The 21,546-nt window shown below is 37.4% G+C and overlaps 1 protein-coding gene across 3 annotated transcripts in view; it reads left to right on the top strand.

The window, feature by feature from the left end:
• Plcb1 (phospholipase C beta 1) overlaps positions 1–21,546 on the top strand; it is a 722,370-nt gene that overhangs the window by 609,346 nt on the left and 91,478 nt on the right. For all 3 annotated transcript variants that reach the window (XM_058575379.1, XM_046433107.2, XM_046433108.2), the window contains 2 exons: positions 4,580–4,760; positions 21,408–21,484. In XM_058575379.1, coding sequence (XP_058431362.1) covers positions 4,580–4,760; positions 21,408–21,484 — 258 coding nt within the window. The remainder of the gene's footprint in view (positions 1–4,579; positions 4,761–21,407; positions 21,485–21,546) is intronic.

Raw genomic sequence — 21,546 nt, 5'->3', positions numbered from 1 at the left:
TATTCTTCTAAGTTTAGATTCCTGGAATGTCTTTGAACATCCTATGCAGGCTTGTAGTATGAATTTATTGACAATGAATAATATTTTGCAAAGTGTAGCTCTCTAATCAATAAGGTTCATTTTTACATACAAATATTCAAAATTTAATAATTAGGGAAATGGAAATAAAAAATGCATTACCTTAAATTTTATTTTTGTCCTTTTGGGACACAAATAATCTTTATCTTTCTGAGCGTTTATTGAACTAAATATCAAAAATATTTATAACACTAACAGAATATTGTGAAAGGCATTGTACTAAAATCTTTGTAAACATTCACTCACACCATTTTAAAAGTAAAATGTTATTTGTGATATTAAAATATATAGTTTAGGAGATTTATCATTTCCAAAGGCAAACATATCTTTTCAATTTCAATATATATTTGGTATTTTAATGAATTATACATCACAGAGGTGAAAAAATCTTTTAAATTATTTAAAATTTTCTCTCCACTTCATTCTCTGTAATTACAGTGTACAAATTACTGTAATCAGATACCCTGAATTTCCATATATTGGCTAATGAATGAACACAATATGGTCAAAGATAATCCACTGATCTGCACAGCCCTAGGAAATCATATGTGGAGTTAACTGTGCAGTTATTCAAAGCTTTCTGGGAAACATCGTCATTGACTTTCTCATTAAAGAGTCTCTCAGGGGCTTGACTTATAATAATCTCCCCTGAGAAATAAAGCTTTGTTCTTTAACTGAAAATGTGATAAATCAACCTGCAACTGCATGAGCATGTGAGCCAGGAATAAGGCAGGCAGCATTCCATCCTTCCTTTCCACCCTTGTTGAATCATCTTATTTTGATGCCAGGCCGGTGATAGAGGTAAGATGCATGTTTTAGATCCATATTGTGACATATGACGTAATGGGTGCCTCACTTGAAAGCACAAAGTGCAATACTTGAGATTTAAAAAGTAACAAAATCATCTTTCTTTAGAGCTGGAACAGTCTTAGAAGCCATCTAGGTGAAATTTATCACTTCTTCAAGGAGGAAGTTAAATGCTAAAGACATTAACATTTACCTGCAATTACAAAGCTGGTATAGGCAAAGTGTGGCCTAAGACATCTCCAAAATTTCTCCTTCAGTGATATGTGCATATATGTTTGCTTATTCATTTATTTACTTATAAGTCACATTTTGTAAGCTTCCAATAGAGTATCAAAATAGCATCATAGGTGACATGTATGTAAAAATCCTACAAAAATAAAAAAAAACAGTACACACTCCCATACACACATGAACAAACTGAACTTTCATCCTATTACCTAGATCTTTGCTGCTGTCCACATGTTGACTATTGAACTCTTGAAAATGGCTCACCTGGGCAAGGGGCACAGCTCAGTGGTAGAGCAGGTAGAGCTTATGCAAGGCCCTGGGTTCCATCCCCAGCAACAACAATTAAAATGTGGCTTGTCAATATTGAGATATTATGTAATAGAAAAATTCACACCACATTTCTAAGGGTATAATATCAAATAGATCCTTTAATTGTATGTTGAGTTTATAATATTTTAGATGTATTAGATTAAATAAAATATACTATATTTTATACTGTTTATTTATTTGTTAATTTGCTTACTCGTTGATTTATTTTGGTGGTGCTAGGGCCTGAACCCAGGGCTTTGTGAATGCTAGATCAATGCTCTACCACTGAGCTACAGCACAACCCCTCACTTATTATTACTTTTTAAGGAGGTTACTAAAAGTTTTAAATTACATGGAAAAATATCATGTGTAGCTCACATTGTGTTTCCACTGGACAGTACAACCCATTTAATGTAATTTCTGTCCTTGAACACTGAATTAACCTCTTAGTCTCTGAGAAAAGGAAATAAGGATCAGATAGTTCTCCTCATCTGATTAAGGGAAACTTACTTATTCTTTCAAGAGAGACAAATGTTTCCCAGGACTAAATTACCATAGAATCTATTTCATGCATCTTATATAAGCAGCATTTGGGAATAATGCCTTCAACCCTGTTTTTACAGAAGATGCGGAAACATTGTTCACCTAGATGTGTTTATATACTATTCCTTCAAAAAACAACAACAACAAAAAAATCATCAAGTACATACTATTTAAAGATACATTAGAAGAAACAAAGCCACCAAGGTCTTGGTTATGTCTCTCTGCCATCTCCCTTATTTCGTGATAAAATCCTGAAAATACCTTGGAATAACAAATCGGCATCATGTCCATTAGATTATTTTCTTACTCAAATTATCCATTGTCTCAATTGAGCTTTCCGTATAATGTGCAGAACAGTTCACTCAAAGATAATCTTTTTTCAGACATGGCGTGCGATGATACTGTGCTCTTGTGAAAGGCACAGGTGTTGTCTGTCTGTGTCTCCCAGGGATGCTTGTCCACAGGCAGGTATACTGCAGCACCCCTATGCTGTGTCCTTGGGCAAACTGTCTCACTGAGATCCCGGGTCCTCACATAATTCTGGAGAGGATCATGCCTAAATAGCAAGCTGTTGTGAGTGCTCCTGGCACATGTTGAGTAGTCAGTAAATGAGAGTTGCCTCTGCTGTGGTTCTTGCAGCTGATTGAAGAAACACTTTTACGTTCTGGCTATACTGACTTCCAACTACACAAGATGATAAATGTAACTTATGCTTATGCCAAAATGGCAGCCATCTCAGAAAATTCAATGCAAGTATCCATGAGTTTGGGAGAGTGGTGGTACTCATTTAGCATTGTACATAAAAAAAGAAAATTTGGGGAGAGTTCTGCATCTTTTATTTGACTAAATAAGATCTTATCACCAGCTTCCTGTGGGGCCAATGATGCTAAGCTAATTTAAAGAAAAAATAATGGAATTAGTAACAGCTGATTCTAAGAAACATTCTCTTCCTAATTCTATCTGATTGCTAGCAAAGAAGATGGAGGCAAAGTCCAATGTGATGAATGTCATGGGTGGTTTGGTCTGCTTTCTGAGGGCTGCTCCATATAAACAAAAACAGCAAATCTCCTCTGTTTCTTGTTCCCAATACTCTGTCTCCCTTTCTATTGTTTTCTACAAGTGATAATACAAAGTACAAAATTATACGAAATCATGACATGAGTTAGGGAGAATTGTTTTAACCTATTTGCACATGAGTCCTAACCTTATAAAGATCTGTTTAACTCTTTAAGAACAGTGCAGAGAAAGTCCTCCTGCACAGAATAAGCACTCAGTATGAAGTGCTTATTCTATGAATATGATATATATATCACTACATGCATCTCCTTTCCTTTGTAACTGAAGCACTTTGAGGAAAGTACCATTTGGGTAGTGATGTTGCTGCTGGTGATGAGAATCAATCAGTGCCAAGTTCAGTTTCCCTAGAATGTTGAAGATAGAACTCCTGAGAAATGCCAAGGCAAGCCTAGAAAGCAAGTTTTATTTAAAAGATAGAACAGAGGTAGACTTCTCTGCAGAGAAGGGGCCTCAGAGCTGGGTGTTGAGGAAGTGGCGGTGTCCTGCCTCTTTTATACATGTTAGAATTCCTTTGTTCTCTTGGCCTCTCCTACCCAGCCTGACTATGTGACTGGTAGCCAAAAGGTGGGCCAAAGATGGGAGAGAAGCCTTCCAGAGGTACCTCTCTGTATCTGCCCAAAAGGTCAGGAAAGGAACTACCCAGGAGGTACTTCATTATACTCCTATAACTCCTTAGAGGGAACAACAATTCCTTGGAGACAGGTATCCTTGGCAACTGGTGGAGGAGAAGGGGGAAGGCTTTATAGATATTAGCATTTCATTTCCTCCTGAATTAGCCCCCATCTTTCTGACACAATCATTTATTACCTACACTGACTGTCATGTGCCCTGACCTCACTGATATCAATTAAGTTGATTCAGCCCCCAAAGAACCATATTTTATAATGTGCCCTTGCTATTAAGAATCTTTAAGAAACAGAACTCAGAAGTTTTCTGGGAAGGTTATCTGCACAGGATGTCTGTACCTGTTCTCTATTTTCAATCCATAACACTCCATATGCAAAATATGGCACATCTTCAACCTTCCCCAAGAGAATTCACTCAACATAGTAAAAAGTTTTTAGAGAGAAAATGGAGCTGGGATGACATTGTACATGCCACATTAAAATCAAGTAAGTAAATAAGAGGAAGGTCTCAAAAACCTTTACTAGACAGTGTTTTTCCCAAACAGGATTATCATTCTCACCACCCCTACAGTTAGGACTCTCAGCTTCCTGGCTTGGTTAGGACTCTTAGCTTCCTGGCTTCCTGAGCTTCCTTTTCTTTTTGGCCCCTGCCTCTTCCTGGAGCAACACAAATTTCATTTGTTTCTGTAATTTAAGATCTTCTGTTGCCAAACTTGTCTTTGAGGTCTCATCCTCTAGAACAAGTGGCTTATCAAAAAATTATTTCCAATATTATTGAATTCAACATTGGGCTTATCAAAATATTCATTTCCAAACACGATGGCTTCTCTAGGAGGAACTCTTGCAGACAGCCTTCCCTGTGCTTTATTACCACCTGTATGCTTTGTGAGCCAAGCTTTGTGTCTTTGCAGATCAGAGCCCAGCAGCCCTGACCATGGCTCATCGACAATTGAGCAAGATCTTGCTGCCCTGGATGCCGAAATGACCCAGAAGTTAATAGACCTGAAGGACAAACAACAGCAGCAGCTGCTTAATCTTCGGCAAGAACAATATTATAGTGAAAAATACCAGAAGCGAGAACATATTAAACTGGTAAGCCCAAGAAACATGATTTATGTTTGGGTGACTGAAATCTCTTTCCTATAGAAAATGTTTTATGCTCTGGCGTAATTCAAAGGGCACAAGGGCAGGTGCGAATGGTACCATCTTGGGAGACCATGGAGGCCACCAGTTGTCTATCATGCTAATATTTTCTACACTCCATGATTCTACCATCTTCACTAAGCTCTTCTCTATTCCCTCAATGTGGCTATGCTTTATTGTTTTTATTGACCCTAACTCATTTGGGGGATATGGGTTTTGGGGGTATCTTTGGAAATTGCACAGGAAAGTAAATAAATTCTTAGCCTTACTTAACAAAATTAAGAACATGCTGCAAGTAAATCTAACATTTTCTGTATCACTGAGCTTCTCAAGAAATGAAAAAAAAAATGCACAGCTCACTGTCCTACATTTTAAAGAGTCAACATCTGAAGGACCAAGGACTGATAGGAAATGTCATCTTTCCAATTTCTGGGACTCCCTATGGAGACAAACACCATCCCCTCCGTTAAAGATCAGTTTCACTTCCCACCACCATCACCATTTTTTTTTTTTCATGGATTGTGACATTTTCTCCCTTGTTGAGGTCTTGACACACAGTAGGGACATAATTAATATTTAAAACCAGCTATATTAAATAAATTCAGCAATAAAGTAGTCTTGAAAACAAAGTGGATTCTCTTGCGGAAGTGCTAAGAGCCATAGCCCAGTAGGAATGATGCATGGCATTTTTGGTTGATGCCAGCAAGCCATTGAGATGATAATGATTATGTTAAGATGTGCATTCAATTGGAGATTAGACCCCTGCTGTCCGCCTTGGCTTGCTCCTTTGGAGCTCTCTCGGGACTCCCGGAGAGTTCCCATTGGTTGGGGAAGTTCAGTAGGAGGGAATTCCGGAGGACGGATTTCCTATTGGTGTAGTGTGTCCCGGGAGAAGGCCTTGTGCATGGCATTCGCGGGAGTTTTGAAAATAAAGTCTGTTCCTGCTTGAGTGGCTCGTGATTTTGTGCCCAGCCAGACTGCGGCAGGGAAGGTTGAAGATGTGCCATATTTTGCATATGGAGTGTTATGGATTGAAAATAGAGAGCAGGTACAGACATCCTGCGCAGATAACCTTCCCAGAAAGGGAAGTAGCCTCAAAAACAAATCAAATGAGTAATCTTAATAAAAATTAAAGCAGTGAATCCAGAGGAAATGTGTTGTAAGAGGTATTTCTATGATCTGTCAATTTCTTGCTGAGGGTCTGCACATATAGAATTCTGAGGCTGTTTCTGCTTATATGGTTGGAAATCTGCAGATGGTTTAGCCATTACTGTGTGAAAGGGGATCACTGTGAGTACTTACACCTCCATGATAATATGCAAAGGATTCATATGAATGGGTTATCAAAAGCCAGACTCCACTTGACCAGTTATTCTCAACATAAGTGTAAGTCAAGATAACCTGGAAAATTTGTTAATAGATACATTGTTAAGCCCTATCCAAATTTTAATTCAACAGGAGTCTTGTAGAGGTAGTGTTGATTATACTTCTGTTCCTAGGAACATGCTTTGAGAACCACTTCCTGGTACCCTAAAGGAGTATCAGAGCTTTGTTTTTAACAATCTTCACATAATTTTGATGGCTCACCTTGTTTTGAACTTCCAAAATAAGATGGAAGCAGTGAAAGAACAGTCTGGCTGAGCTTGGTTTGGGTGTGAGGAGGGGATTGCCTTGACAGACCTGAGAAAGGCAATACCAGTTTTAATGGGAGATAATGGCTTTGAGACCCAGCCATGATCATGGCCATGTGACTTTCTTCACTGAGTGACCCAGGCCTACTACTCTAGAATATAATGATTATAAGAATAAAAGTAGCAACTGTGCATTGGACCCTCACCATGGGGCCATAAACCAAGTCATTTATGGAAACTTAATTCTCATACCACTGGCCTTTGTTACTATTTTCAGCCCATTTTGTGTTTTTTTTTTTAAAAAAAATAGAGAAAATAGAAACATTTTTTTACTTTTCCAGGGTTCCACAACTAGAAACTGGTATTTGGGGGATTTGATTTTTGGTCTTCTGATGCTGGAGCCCCTACTTTAGGACCATTATGTAGGTGCCTCTTATAATTCACTTTCCATGCCAAAGTCCCTAAACAAGAACAAAAACAAATAAGTGGGCAAAAATATGCCGTATACTAGGTAGAAATAAGGGCTTAAAAGAAAAAAAAAACTATCATAAATAGAGAAGTTGGAGCGGAGACTGGGGCAGGATGAAGAGTGGGTTTACATTTTTAAAGGAAATAAATAGGTGGGGAAGGACTTGCTGAGAAAGCAGCATGTGAGTCAGGAGGCAAAGGAATGACCCCTACAACACATGGAGGAAGATTTTTCTAGGCAGAAGATATGACACACATAGACTCTGGGATAAGAGTGGGCCAGATAGAGCAGGGTAGCTCTGTCTGAGAAAGATTATAAGGTGTCAAGTTAGAGTGATAGAACTTTTGGGGTGGGAGACACATCTTCTTGGTCTTTAGGCTTTTCTAAGGCCACTGTGTTTCACTTGGAGTGAGGTGGGAACTGTTGAAAGTTTTGAACAGTGGACTGACATGATCTAAAGTCACAGTGACCACTCTGGGTCTGTTTTGTCCTGGACATGGTGAGAACTGGTCCTCCAGGCAGGGGCAGTTCAAGCCAACCGTGGACCAAGAGGTTGAGAAGTGGCATTCACCAGCAGATGACTCAAGTTCACCAATAGAATGAATGTTACTTAGAAGTCTACAAAACCCAGCCACAATCACCTGGAGTTTCCCCAGGGACCCAACCCTTGAGCAAGACTCCATTTTCCAAGAAAAGAAACATGGCAATTTTTTTTTTCACAAAAAAAAGACTGTGGCAGAGTAAGAGAATATCCTAATATTCATAGGAGATTTCCAAAATAAGAATACTGAATATAGATTAAAAACAGAAGTCTAGATTTCCCAAGAAGGCCTATTGGGAGGAGTGAACGTGAGCTGCAGAAATGGGATGCAGAAATCACAGAAAAGAACTGAAAAATCCAACACTCTAGGAGCAATATCTAGATAAAAAGCAGCATATGTAATTCCAGTAATAAGGGTGTGAAAATCAACTCAGTAGGTTTTCTCCTGAAGGAGCAGGTTGGTTTAAAGGTCCAGACAAACTTATAAATGGGAAAACCTCACCCAAGAAGCAGAGGAGGTGGTATACATTTTAAAATTTTATCTGTTCATCTATTGAAGGGCATGTAGGTTGGCTCCACAGTTTAGCTATTGTGAACTGTGCTGCTATAAACATTGATGTGGCTGTGACCCTGTAGTATGCTGTTTTTTTTTTTTAAGAGAGAGATAGAGAGAGAGAGAGATTGAGAGAATTTTTTTAATATTTATTTTTAGTTTTTGGTGGACACAACATCTTTATTTTATTTTTAGGTGGTGCTGGGGATCAAACCCAGTGCCCCGCGCATGCCAGGCGAGAGCGCTACTGCTTGAGTCACATCCCCAGCCCCTAGTATGCTGTTTTTAAGTCCTTTGGGTATAGACTGAGGACAGGGATAACTGGGTCAAATGGTGCTTCTATTCCCAATTTTCCAAGAAATCTCCATACTGCTTTCCATATTGGCTGCACCAATTTGCAGTCACACCAGCAGTGTATGAGTGTAACTTTTCCCCCACATCCTTGCCAACACTTATTGTTGTTTTTATTCATAATAGCTGCCATTCTAACTGGAGTGAGGTGAAATCTTAGAATAGTTTTGATTTGCATTTTAGAATTCAGAAAAAAAAATAAGTACATTTCTATGTCAGCCTGGCCCTTTTGGAAAAATGTAAGCAATGTATTCAAAATGCTCATTTCTTCTACACTATGATTGTGGATTTGGGCTTCAGTGAATTCCCAATGCCTTTTGAACAAACAAGTACAGACCTTTATTAAGAAGTCAATGGCTGGAACACTTTGGATTTAGAACAACACAATGTTATTTCATGGCCACTTGGGGGCATCCACAGTTTATTCTACATGCCTTTAGCTGCTATATGTATACCAGATCTACCTATCAGCTTCACTTGTAATAACTAGAAATTATTCTGCCAGGGAATCTTTTTAACTGAAAGGTACCCAGAAGTTTCAGTTCTCTTTGGTGGTGGTTTTGAGTGATGAGCAGGTTTCTCAGGCTAAATCAGACCAATGGAAATGTAATTAAAAAGTGAGTAGGCCCCAGGTAAAAAGGAATATTTGAGTGATGAGAAAAATTAAGCAAGAGATATTTCATCTCCCAGAATTTCTTTGAGGATTAAATACTAATGTGCTTTGGCTAAGGATTATACATTTCAATGCTGGTACCCACAGATCAAGAATCAATAGAAAAGCCATAGAATTAATAAATTACTTCACAGATGTTTACTGAACACTTCATATTTGTACAACACTCTGATAGATAGAAATAAAAATCAATTAAATGTAAGACGTGATTGCTGCACACATTCAGGGAGTATGTGTAACTAATAGTTCTAATAAATGAAAGCAAACATGTAGCAATAATTTTCCTAACTTTATAAACTGACAAACTCTATAAATTTACTAACTATGAATCAACATAATATCCTAGCATTATAAATTAATAAACCCTTCCTTCCTTTCTTTTTCTTTTCTTTCTTTCTTCTATTCCCCTCTCTCCCTCAGCACCCCTCTCTCTTTCTCTGTGCTGGGGATCATGCCTAAGGCCTTATGCATGCTAGACAATCACTGTACCACTGAGCTATACCACCACACCAGCTCCTCCATGTATTCTAATCCATTCTAATCCATCCATTTCTCCCTTACTTCCCCTTGACCTTGGTACCTCATAGTCTTGTTACAGATCCTCTTGGCTGTCACACCAACAATCATTCCAAAACCCCAAACCAACATTAGTACCCACTAACCTGAGTTCCCCATTTCCCTGCCAATCCCAGTAGACTGAATACTATGTTTCAGACTGAAATCTCTGGGAAAATACTTATGGGCTATAAATTAAATGGCAACATCAAAATGTGATAGCAATGAGTAGGGCTCTAGAATCAAATGTCCTCATTTTAGGACACTGTTCCCTTAAATGTTCTCATCTGCCCAGTGGAGAATGGAATAATTCTCACCTCTTTCAACTGTAAAGAAGAGAAATAACAAGCACAGAAAACATTGCTTTTCATGAACCCTTGCTATTTTGGTGCAATACATGAATTGGCTAATAAATTTATACATCACATATAAATGTGTATTATAGCTATTGACATCCTGCTGCAGCTTGAGGGAACTCATCATCTTCCTTTGATGATTCGTATCAGCTCCACATGTTGTTCCAGCTGTCTGGAAAATGCTCTTGCATTTCCTTCCTTTTGAGGTCACCCAGCTGAAGTATATATGCCAGGGGCAATTGCAATGCAGACGTAATCTCTATTGATAATGTAGTGTTATCTGTCTTCCTCTGATATTCTGGCTTTAACCTAGGGTAATTTTTCTTGAGAGATTAATGGTTATGCTTTCCTAAACAAAAAAAAAAAATGACAAATGAGTAAAAGATTTTAGTAGTGAAATAAGGAAAAAGCAATTGTTAAATGTGTTATTTGTGAATTTTCTGATCATTATCCTAATGGTGTTGGTGTTTCTCTCTCTCTCTCTCTCTCTCTCTCTCTACACACACACACACACACACACACACACACAATCCAAATCTATATACTGTCTACAGTCTGCTCCTTTTGCTTAAGCATTATGTCATGGGCAGTTTTTTTCTGTCATGCTTTTTAATGTTGCTCAATGACTTTGTATTATTTCATTGTATGATTGTAGTTTAATTTATTTATTCAATTCCCTACCGATGTAATTTTGAGCTGTGTTTATTCTCTTTTATTATTGATGTTATTACACTAATGTTATAGAGAACATTATTCTAGAATTTCTGGAAAATTGCTCTCCAAAAAAGTTTTGTCAATGTACACTATCACAATGTCTGATATCTATATCTTTCTAGAGTTTTATCTTTAAAAACAAATTACTCCAGACAAAATGGCTGAAAATTGTATTTACCTTAAATTATATTGCTTTACTTATGAGGAAGGATGAGCATATTTCCATATGTGCACTGGCTTTTTGCATTTCTTTTTTCTACAAATGACCTGTTCACAAGCATTCCCTGTTTTACTAGTATGCCCATCTTTAACAGTTAGATTTTTGCATAGTGAGTACCCTAAAACTTATTGGATTAAAACAACCATTTATTTAGCTCATGATTCTGTGTGTCAGCAATTTGGGTTTGACACAACTGGATGGTTCATGCTGTCTTGGTTGGGCTTATGCCTGTTTCTTACATTCAGCTGCCAGTCACAGCAAGCCCTACTCCTGGGGTTTGGCTAATTATCAGCTGTGTCAGTGCAGGTGATTGATCCACTGTCTCTCACCATCCAACAGGCTTGCTGCCTGGGCTTGTTCAAACAGAAGTTGGAAAGGATTCCAATTGAGAGCAAGTGGAAGTGTGCAAGGTCTTGTACAGATCTTATCACTTGTTTCTCATTCTGTTGACAGAAGCAAGTCATAAAACTTGCCTGGAGTTAGGGGCCAAGGAAATGTGCCCTATCTCTTGTAGAGAGCAGCTGTAAGTCACAATGTAAAGAATGCAGATACAGGGAGTAGTATAGAACTGGAACTATTTTGGCGGGGAAAAAATCTGTGTACAGCCCCTTATAGTTTGAATATCAGATTCAATAAAAATCATCCAAGGAAATTTAACAAAATAGAATATAATCATCTTTCTTCATGATAGTATAATTTGCAAAGGATTTTGTGTGAGGACAAATAATTTTTATTTTCACCTACATAACTTTAACTATATTATTTCACCATTTTGAGTGTCTATATCACTATTTCTAAAATTTAAAAAAATTGGACAAGAATGCTTATAAAGTCTTTCTCCAATTGTAATGCAAGTTTCCCTTAAATTATAGAATATAGAGATGATCTAACTTGGATATATTAAAATAATAATTAGGGATTTTAGATTGAAACAATAGATTTTTCAACTTTGGTTTTTCTTTATTTTTGTGCACAATATATATTATCTTAATGTATTTTTTTATGATGTTAATTGTTGACTAGAGAAGATTAAGGGGGAAAGGCAATAAATAGAACCAAATCCAAAAGCAAAGCAAAGAACGACTGATTTGTGTCAACTTAAAAGAAACTTCAGGAACCAAAGAGATTCTGCTGTAAAGGAAAATTCCAAAATAAAATCCACAAGCCTGATTATTTATTTTGTGCCCTCTGGAATTATAGGAATCATTGCATTACATCTGGCAAGTGAGGGATGTTGAAATGACATATTTTGCATTAAGAAAAAAGATGATTGACACAGTATTTATCTTCATGGGCAGCTCTTCTGGACCTACTCTTCAAATAGACTGTTGAGAGCCCATGTTTTTTGTCCCAGTTTAGTTAAAAAAAACAAACCAAGTCTTGTCTCCTCTAGTTAGATCCCCTTTTACAATTATTTGAAAGTATCCATTTGAACATTATTGCTACCTTCCTCCATCTAAGTGTTAAGTAATACTTGCTTAATTTATTCTAAATTAAGTGGCCTTAACCTCTTTTAGAATTATGAAGCCTTTTGCTAAAGTTTTAGTGGTTTGTCTGGCATCTTTTCTCCTCAGTTTTAATCAGATATGATCTCGTTTAATTAGTTCAGATGCAAACATTTTCTCATTTTTTTCTATTTTAATCAAATAATTGCATCATTTATGAATTCTGAGCTTTTCTTTTTTATTTTTTTTAAACTCAGGATCACTCAACCACTGAGCCACATCCCCAGCCTTATTTCCCTATTTTGCATTTTATTTAGAGACAGGGTCTCACTGGGTTGCTTAGCACCTCACCACTGCTGAGGCTGGCTTTGTACTCAGGATCCTCTTGTCTCAGCCTCCTGAGCTGCTAGGATTACAGAAGTGTGCCACCACACCTGGCCTGCACCTGGTTTTCAATAACTTTTGTAAACACCCTCATTAACATTTATAGTTACAAAGGGGATAATTCTGTGGTCTATTCTAAGTTCTTATTTAAAGTTAAATTTAAAACAAAATTTAATGAGATTTAGTCTCATAATGCTGCCCAGATTGATCTGGAACTCCTGGGCTCAAGTGATCCTGTTGGCTCAGGCTCCCATATAGCTGGAACTGTAAGAACACTCCACCTTGCCTGACTTGTATATGAGCCATTTTAAATGAAACTTTTTGTAGCATAAAAATAATATTTCATGAACATTTCACGGCCATAAATGCCTGGTTTTTAGTATTTTTTATAATATTTTAAGCCATAATTGAATTCTAAAATCATACTTATGTTCATTGTTTTATAACTTAACAAAGGAACTCTTAGAGATGATTTTGTCCTGATATTTTACTGAATAGGAAACAAGAATGAGAACATTGAGATGGTATAACCCAAGCAAAAACCTATGCTGATAAAACAATACATCTAAACTCTAGCTCCCTTTATCCAACTTCTTGATTTTTTTAAAACAAGTTTTAAAATATTTTGAGTCAAAGGAAAGATTTTTTCATTGACCCATTTACATTTCCCAGAGAGCTAAAGAACTGGCATTTATATTGACATAATTTAAAAGTGAAAAAGAATTTAAAATGTTATGAGTTCGTTGGATAAACTTATTTAACATTGAGTAGGAGTCTCAGTGAAATTTTCATTTTTGTTTCCCTACCCACTAGGATCATTTAAGCATTTAGATTCATGGCTAAAGGTGTAGCTCAGTGGTAGAGTGCTGCTTAGCTTGTAATGGTCCTGGGTTTGATTCCCCAGCACTCAGCAGGTTCGGGGGTGGGGCACTTAGGTTCAAATAAGAAACCACATAAATCCTTTTTTTTTTGCTTACTTCACTTAGCATTATATTCTCTAACTCCATTCATTTACCTGAAAATGCCATGATTTTATTCTCTTTTAATGCTGAGTGATGTTCCATTGTATATATATACCATATTTTCTTTATCCACTCATCTACTGAAAGGCATCTGGGTTGGTTCCACAATTTAGCTATTGTGCATTGTGCTGCTATAAACATTGATATGACTGTGTCCCTGTAGTTTGTGTTTTTAAGTCCTTTGGGTATAAGCCAAGGAGCAGGATAGCTGGGTCAAATGGTGGAGAAACCACGTAAATTCTATTCAGCTAAGGAAAATAAAAAATGATAATTGGTAAGTATGAAAGAGTATCTCAGAGAATGATTAAGATGGTTGCCCTTTTTGACCAAGATATTCTCTTGAAAAAAAGGGAGAATGGAGGAAACCATCTCCAGTGGGACATGGCCCTATGTCTGCTGATGGATCTCCATTATTCTGGCACATCATAGGTGCTCAGTAGATATGTATTGCATAAATGAATGAGTGTTTATCAATTTGAATAGCCAGAACACACACCCCAGAATAAGCATCCACCTCATTTATAAATCACCAGTAATGTGTTTGGTTTTTATATCATGACTTAGTTCAGCTGCATGGCAACTTAATTTTTTATAGAAAAACAATTTATAGTGAAAACTCAGGAGTGGCAGCTCCGACCAGCATCAAAGAAGAGACATTCTTCGGATATTCATGGATGGGGAAGGAAGATGTATTGTGCCCAAAATGTGACTCTTCTCTACTTGGCCTCTGCCCATTTTCCAAAATTATCCTTCTCAGAAGAGACTCCAAATACTCCAACTTCTGTCCACACATTTTTTTTTAATTCCTTTTGATTTAGCATCAGGGAATTATTCTCTTCCATGGAAACCATTTTCTCACCCTCAAATGACTAAACCAAGTGAAATTTAGCATGGAGTTGATAACAAGCATAAAATTTGATTCCCCAAGGCTTTTCTTTCGACTCCTTAAAAGATTTGGGACATTTATCTAGGAGAGTTGTCATGAGTAGTAAACAAATAAGCAAAGTAATTGAGATGTATCTGTTTCTTTGGAGCAGCAAAACAAAAATTATACCAAAAGTTAAAACTAAATGTTGTTTACAGAATTTCAGTTTACCATGTACCCTCTTGGTTTATTTCCTAGAATTCTAAAATTAATCTTTGCTTCTTTTCTATCTATAATGACAGTTTAGTTTCAATGAGGTTTGTGGCTAATAAATTATTGAGTAGTTTTTTTTTTTTTTTTTGAACAGGCATTTCTTTTAAAAGTATGTCTACTAATAAATACATCAAAAGTCAGTGTGCTCTGCCCTTATGTTAGTTAAAAAGCCCTTCAATTGCTGTGTGAAAATCACTCTTCTGGGTTCTATTTTCATACGTTATGCAATATAAACTTTGGATTAAAACCCAGATATTCTTCATCTTATTTGATGATAAGTACAGAAATTTTTAATTTGTAAGAAGAGATTGACTATCCAAACCAAGGAAAGGGAAGGGATAGTGTGCCATTCTATAGAACTTTCTATAGCTCCTAAGCATTCTCTCCGCCCCCAACTTTTGCTTTTCTCTGCATAATATTTTTAGTTTTTTCCAAACCAGCAGATGAGCTTTCCCTTTATCAGCAGACATGGGCACCAAACTGTTTTCTTCCTTTCTCCATTGATATGTAGGAAAGATCTTGGGCCATATGATTGGCCAAGCTTGCAGCCTTTGAGAAATTACCCAAGGTTTATTATTGCCTCCCCTGGACCCATAACCTTGGCCAAGAGATGGGAGTTAAAAGACATAGCAGCTTTCATGGGCATCATGCCAGACAGTCAGAAAGCAGAGGAAGTTCTTCCCAGAGAAGTAGTATTGGGTAGAGAAAACCACAAGTGAGTCCAGAAACCTCTCTTTATAGGGTAGGAAAGAGATCAGTTATTGATGTACAAATATATTCTCATTGCCAGTTTAATATGAGTTTAACAACAATGGCATACTCTTAACAATGTCATAGTATTAATCATTCTGTCTCCTGGAACTTAAGGAGCCACAGTTTAAATGAAAATAGGAAATGCCGCTTGGCAGAATTACAACAAAAGCAATGATCTTTTACAAAAATAGCCGGGAAAGGCAGAGTGTCACAGGGAAGGGTCTGTAGAGAGGAAGAGTAGGAGAGACCCAGAAGTGCACACTAGACAGACTTTTGCATATTTGTCATATGAGCAGAGGTGTTGTCCTTTAAAAACATATTCTTTGAGATTCTAGGGAAACCCCATTTTCATTAGTCACAGGCAAAAGTCATATTTTTAAAAATACATCTAGCCAGGCGCAGTGGTGCGCACTTGTAATACCAGTGGCTCAGGAGGCTGAGGCAGGAGGATCCAGAGTTCAAAGCCAGCCTCAGCAAGAGGGAAGTGCTAAGCAACTCAGTGAGACCCTGTCTCTAAATATAAAGTCCAAAATAGGGCTGGGGATTGGGCTCAGTGGTTGAATCCCTCTGAGTTCAATCCCCGGTATCCTCCCCACCAAAAAAAAAAAAAAAATACATCTAGATATTACATGAAGGCATTTGTTTCTCTGTGAACAAAACCTAGCTTGTAATACTTTTTAAGGAGTTATACCTCAGTGATAGAGTGAGTACTTGCCTAACATGTGTGCGGCACTTGGTTTGATTCTCAGCACCACATATAAATAAAATAAAATAAAGGTCCATTGACAACTAAAAAAAAAAAGTTTCCAATAAGATAGTCCATTGTGGGTGTGTAAAGTTCCCTAGCTAACTCTGAGGTTGGAGTCAGTGTAGCTTCAAAACTGAAGAGATTTTGTTCATAATTATTTCCTGAACCATTATTATTTGTAAGCGCCTATTTTGTGTAGAGCCTGAGAGTCAGAATAAAGAAAGAAAGAAAGAAAGAAAGAAAGAAAGAAAGAAAGAAAGAAAGAAAGAAAGGGATATCACAAGAGTGACATCCTCTTATAGAACAATAATGAAGTTTTTATTACAAAAGATAAGTGTCTGCAATTGATACTTATAGAAAAGCCAATTGAAAGAAAAAAGGGGAAGAATCCCCAAGGGTAGGTTCAGAAAGGAAAGGACATGGAAGAAGGAGACCTGGGCTGGTGTCCACTCCCCAGTCAGAAGCAATGATAGCAGCACAGCTCAAGACAACTTTTTCTCATCAAGAGAATGATCTATATCTGAGCTGTGTCATATTCACAAGGGAGTATCATTGAGGGGAAGGGGAAGGGAACATGAGATAAAGTATGAACATAGGTGTGTGTCTGGATAGTTCTGTGAACAAAATATAATCTACTTTATTGGATATGATGAATGCTAGTGTGGGAAAGGAAATTCAGAACTGGAGCGTGTCATATTTGAAGACAAAGAGCCAGTTATGTCTTTGGGACATCTAAAAAGAAGACTATCTGGGATGAAGAAGAGCTGAGGAGGGACTAAAGGAAGGAAGGAAATCCTTGGCGTGTCCAGAAGGGAGTTAATAATGATCAGAACCAGAGTTCTGTTGCCACACAGCCATGAGATACAGGTGACAGGAGAAATGAGCAAATCTCTATTACCCATTCTGTGTGAAAGGCCCAAAGAGGGAGGTCAAAGGCAATGTACACTTTTGAGCTGAACAATGATACTGTTAAAAATGAAAGAATATACTGTTTTGTCTTGTGTGAGACAAATTGTGAACTTGTATGTACAAATATTGAGGTAGGGATGGTGGGGAGGTATCATCAGGTAGAACTGGTCAACAGGCAGTTGGAGATCTTGAACTGAATTGAAGAGAGTTGAAAGGGGAGTAGTTGTGAGCTTGAGAATAAAGGAGTTTCTTGTGTGTGGTTGGCCACTAACATCATGACATTGAAGTCATGATTCCCAAACTTGGTACCAAGGCACTCTCAGGCACCACACTGAACTCACTGGGGCATATGGGATTTTTTTTTTTTTTTTGGTACTAGGGATTGAACTTGGGAGGTGGGGGGGGGGGGCCTAGACCACTGAACCACATCCCAAGCTCTACTTTTTATTGTTAAAGACAAGGTCTTGCTGAGTTGCTTAGCATCTCACTTTTGACTCATCATCCTCCTGCCTCAGTCTCCCAAGCTGCTGGGATTACGGGTCTGCCGCCACCAAGCCTGGCAGTTGTGGGATATTTTTTTAGGTACGAGGTGTTGTTGGTGTTGTTGTTTGTTTTTGTTTTGGGGGGGTTTGTTTTTGATTTTTTCGTTTTTGGCTGGGAGAATGCTGGGGATTGAACTCAGGGCTTCATGCATGCTAGGCAAACATACTGCTGAACTAAAGCCCCAATACGTTTTTGAAGGAAACTAAACAACAGATGTTGAACTCTATAAAAACTACTACTACTACTATGTTGCTCAGATCTAAGTATTTAATAAATGAAATTGGGTTTTTTTGATTCATTTTTGCCCAAGTGTGCCATGGAGAAATTATTGAGTTCCTAAGGGCTCTGTGAATCTGGAAAATTTAGGAACCTCTGGAGTAATAAAACTTAAGTCCTGACAACTGGCCAATAAGTTTAATAACAAAACAGTTTTTGAGATCTTAAAGCAAAATGAGGTGAATAGCAATGTTCGGAGCTGAATTGAGATAGTGAGGGAGCATATACAGTCATAGAAATGGAAAAAACAGGTCAAGGACAAAACAAGTAAGTCCACATGGTGGCACAGACCTGTGATCCCATCTACTTGGAACACTAAAGCAGGAGGATGGCAAGTTCCAGGATAGCCTGGGCCACTTAGCAAGATCCTGTCTCAAAGTAAAAAAGTAAAAAGGACTGGGATGTAGCCCAATGGCAGAGTGCCTCTGGGTTCAGTCCCCAGTAACCCCTAACAGTTACATTAAAATATATATTATATATAATATATGCTATAGAGATATAGATATGAAAATACATAATAGTGTGTGTGTGTGTGATGTGTTCCATGTCTTGGAGGACAGAATGGTAGGAACATGTTTTTATGCAGAGGGAGTTTATCCAGTGCAGACAAGAATTTTGGAATTTTGAGAGGGGAAAATTCAATGGCTGATGTGTCCTGTCACACATGAGAGAAGACAGCACAGAAAGTAAAGCTTGATCTTGGAAGGAAGAGTGAGGAAACCAAGTTAAGGACTCATGATGTGGTCATTGGGAATTGTATTTGTGTTTTTCCTTAAAGCTTTCACAACCACCCTATGAGAGAAGGATCATCCCTTTCTAGAGATGAGGAAGTTGAGTTCGGGGCAATGAGGTGCTGGCGATTGTGTGGGAGCTGACACCAAATCAAATAAAAGTCAAATTGGGTGGACAAGAAAGGTGTGAGAGCTCAAGTCTGGTATTTTGGTTGACTGGTTGTCAGTACTAAGAATGAGGGCAGTAGGTAGGAGGAAAACAGTAAATGTAAGCAGATGCTGGCATAAACAAGAAAACATTCTGGAGTCGGATACAATAATGGAGATGAAAACATGGAAAGAGAAGTGTGATTATCACAGAATTCAAATGAATCGCCAGAGATTTAACAGTGGCCTGTGTGATAAGGGAGAGACAGTCAGTCCACTGAGATGCCCCAGAAGTCTGGCAAAGCATCCACCTCACCTGGGAAGATCTCAAGAATGCCGATTCTAAGGCACAACCCTGGAATCTACACTTTCAGAAAGGTTCCAAGCAATTCTGATGTTGTATCCAAGGTGGGGTAGTTATGAATAACCTCTTGAAAATCAAGTCTGTAATATTTCATGATTGCTATGACAGTCACAATCAAGCAATGTCTTTCGAATGATCAAATATGCTTTCTGGTGGCCCAAGCCCCAGTAATATTTGTTTAGATTTAAGCCACTTAACAGACGAATGAATCGAATTTTCATTTACTTATTTAATTAATTGATTATTATTTATTTGTTTTTGCAGTGCTGAGGATCAAACTCAGAGCTTCACACGTGCTCAGCAGATGCTCTAGCTGTATGCTCTGCCCCTAGCCCCTTATGTTTGTTTTAAAGGAATGTGGGTACTATATTGTAATTCTTAACAGAATTTCTTCCTTGACTTCTTTGATTCTCTTTGACAAAGACTTTCGAAAACAATTTTAAATACCATAATGAAAAGACACTATAGAGTAGTGGTGAAGGCCAGGAGCCATGGAGCCTGTTTGGATTTGTACCCAGCTCTGACACTTACCAGCTATGTGGCTCTGAGCCCAGGACTTGACCTTCTGTGTCAGTGTGTTCAATTCTCAAGTGAAGACATAGCACCAACTCATAGGGCAACTCTCAGATTAAATAAGTATATGCATGTAAAACTCTCCAAATTGTGCCTAACATATGTAGCACATATAAATTATCAGTGAAAATTTGCTGGATGAGGATTACAGTCAACTCTGTATCTTTGGGTTCCACATCTGCAGGTTCAAAAATATTTGAAAAGAACTCTTGTTTCTGCATTAAATGTATGCAAACATTTTTTAACATTATTCCCTAAAATATATTATAACTATTTATATATTTATAAGTAAATATATATGTTTATATATAAATAGAAAACAGAGCTCAGGAGGAACCTGGTCTTTGTCCATTTACATTGTGTTAGGTATTATAAGTGATGTAGAGATAATTAAAAATACAGGAGGATATGTGTAGGTTATATACCAATGCTACACCATTTAAAATAAAGGACTCCATGGAATTTGGTATCTTAAAGTGGTCCTGGGGTCAACCCTCCACTGCATATTACTATGTCACTATTATAATTACCACTTATATAAGACTAATCAAAAGGAGAATCTTCTCTTTGGGGAACAGCAACAGGGCCTTTCAAAGGAAACCCACACTCTCTTTTTGGTGCTTCAGTGAGAAGCCTTGAGTCCAGTGGCCATAGTCACTTGAGCAATCGCAAAAGCTTCCATAATGCAACAAAGAAAGAGAAGACATTAGTGTGCAAAATTATCTTCATGTAATTGATAAGCACTTACTAGGCATCTAGTTTTCCAGAATTATATAAAGTGCCAAGGACATGAAGAACAAATAATTGTGCCCTTGACTCTTGGTTTGATATGCAAATGGAAACAAAATAACTAAATAATTAACATTCATGCTGATGCAAAATTTAATGGAAGGACAGAAGAGAATTTCTGATGCTCCATTGTAACAGCTGCAAAGACACAAACATCAGCTTATAAGATGGATAACTCATGTCATCCTTGAACCAATTCAACAATGAATGAAAGCTGGAAACCAAGAATTATAATTGACTATTGATTATAACTTATATTTGCATCATGCTCATTTCTAAGTGTGATAGTATCTCCAAAAAATAAAGGCAGTGATAATCTCATTTAAAATCAAGAATGTAGATTCAGAAAATATGGACCCTATTCCCAAATCCCAGCTTCAGTAAGTCATAAGGTAGAGATAGGACCTAGTTCTACATGGTGAGCTCCACATTGTTTTCCCTGAGTCAAGCTGCTGTAACTTGCACAACAATCTAATGAATTCAGTTTAATTAAAAAAAAATTTCACATTAAAGTCCATATGCCCAAATAATATGACAGTTTTAACTTCTGTCCTCTTTTAAAATGTTAGATATCTGGCAAATTTAACCATTATTAAGTATTCATCACAGATTTTCTGACCACAGATGCTATTATTTGGGGTGGAAAGTGTAGGGGAAGGAAGCTCTATTTATGATCATGTAAAACAACAAACTGGTATTTTCTTTCCCCAGCTCATTCAAAAGTTGACAGATGTTGCTGAAGAGTGTCAGAACAACCAATTAAAGAAGCTCAAAGAAATCTGTGAGAAGTAAGCCTTCATTCCCATGGCATGCTTATATACATTTATTAAACACAAGTTACCGTTTGATT

Source organism: Marmota monax, unplaced genomic scaffold, assembly GCF_021218885.2.
Source record: "Marmota monax isolate L192 unplaced genomic scaffold, Marmota_monax_Labrador192_F-V1.1 WCK01_AAM20220418_F8-fsc00014, whole genome shotgun sequence".
Classification (NCBI taxonomy): Eukaryota; Metazoa; Chordata; class Mammalia; order Rodentia; family Sciuridae; genus Marmota; species Marmota monax.
Note: the sequence above shows the minus strand (reverse complement) of the source record. Positions and strands in the feature narration are given on the sequence as shown.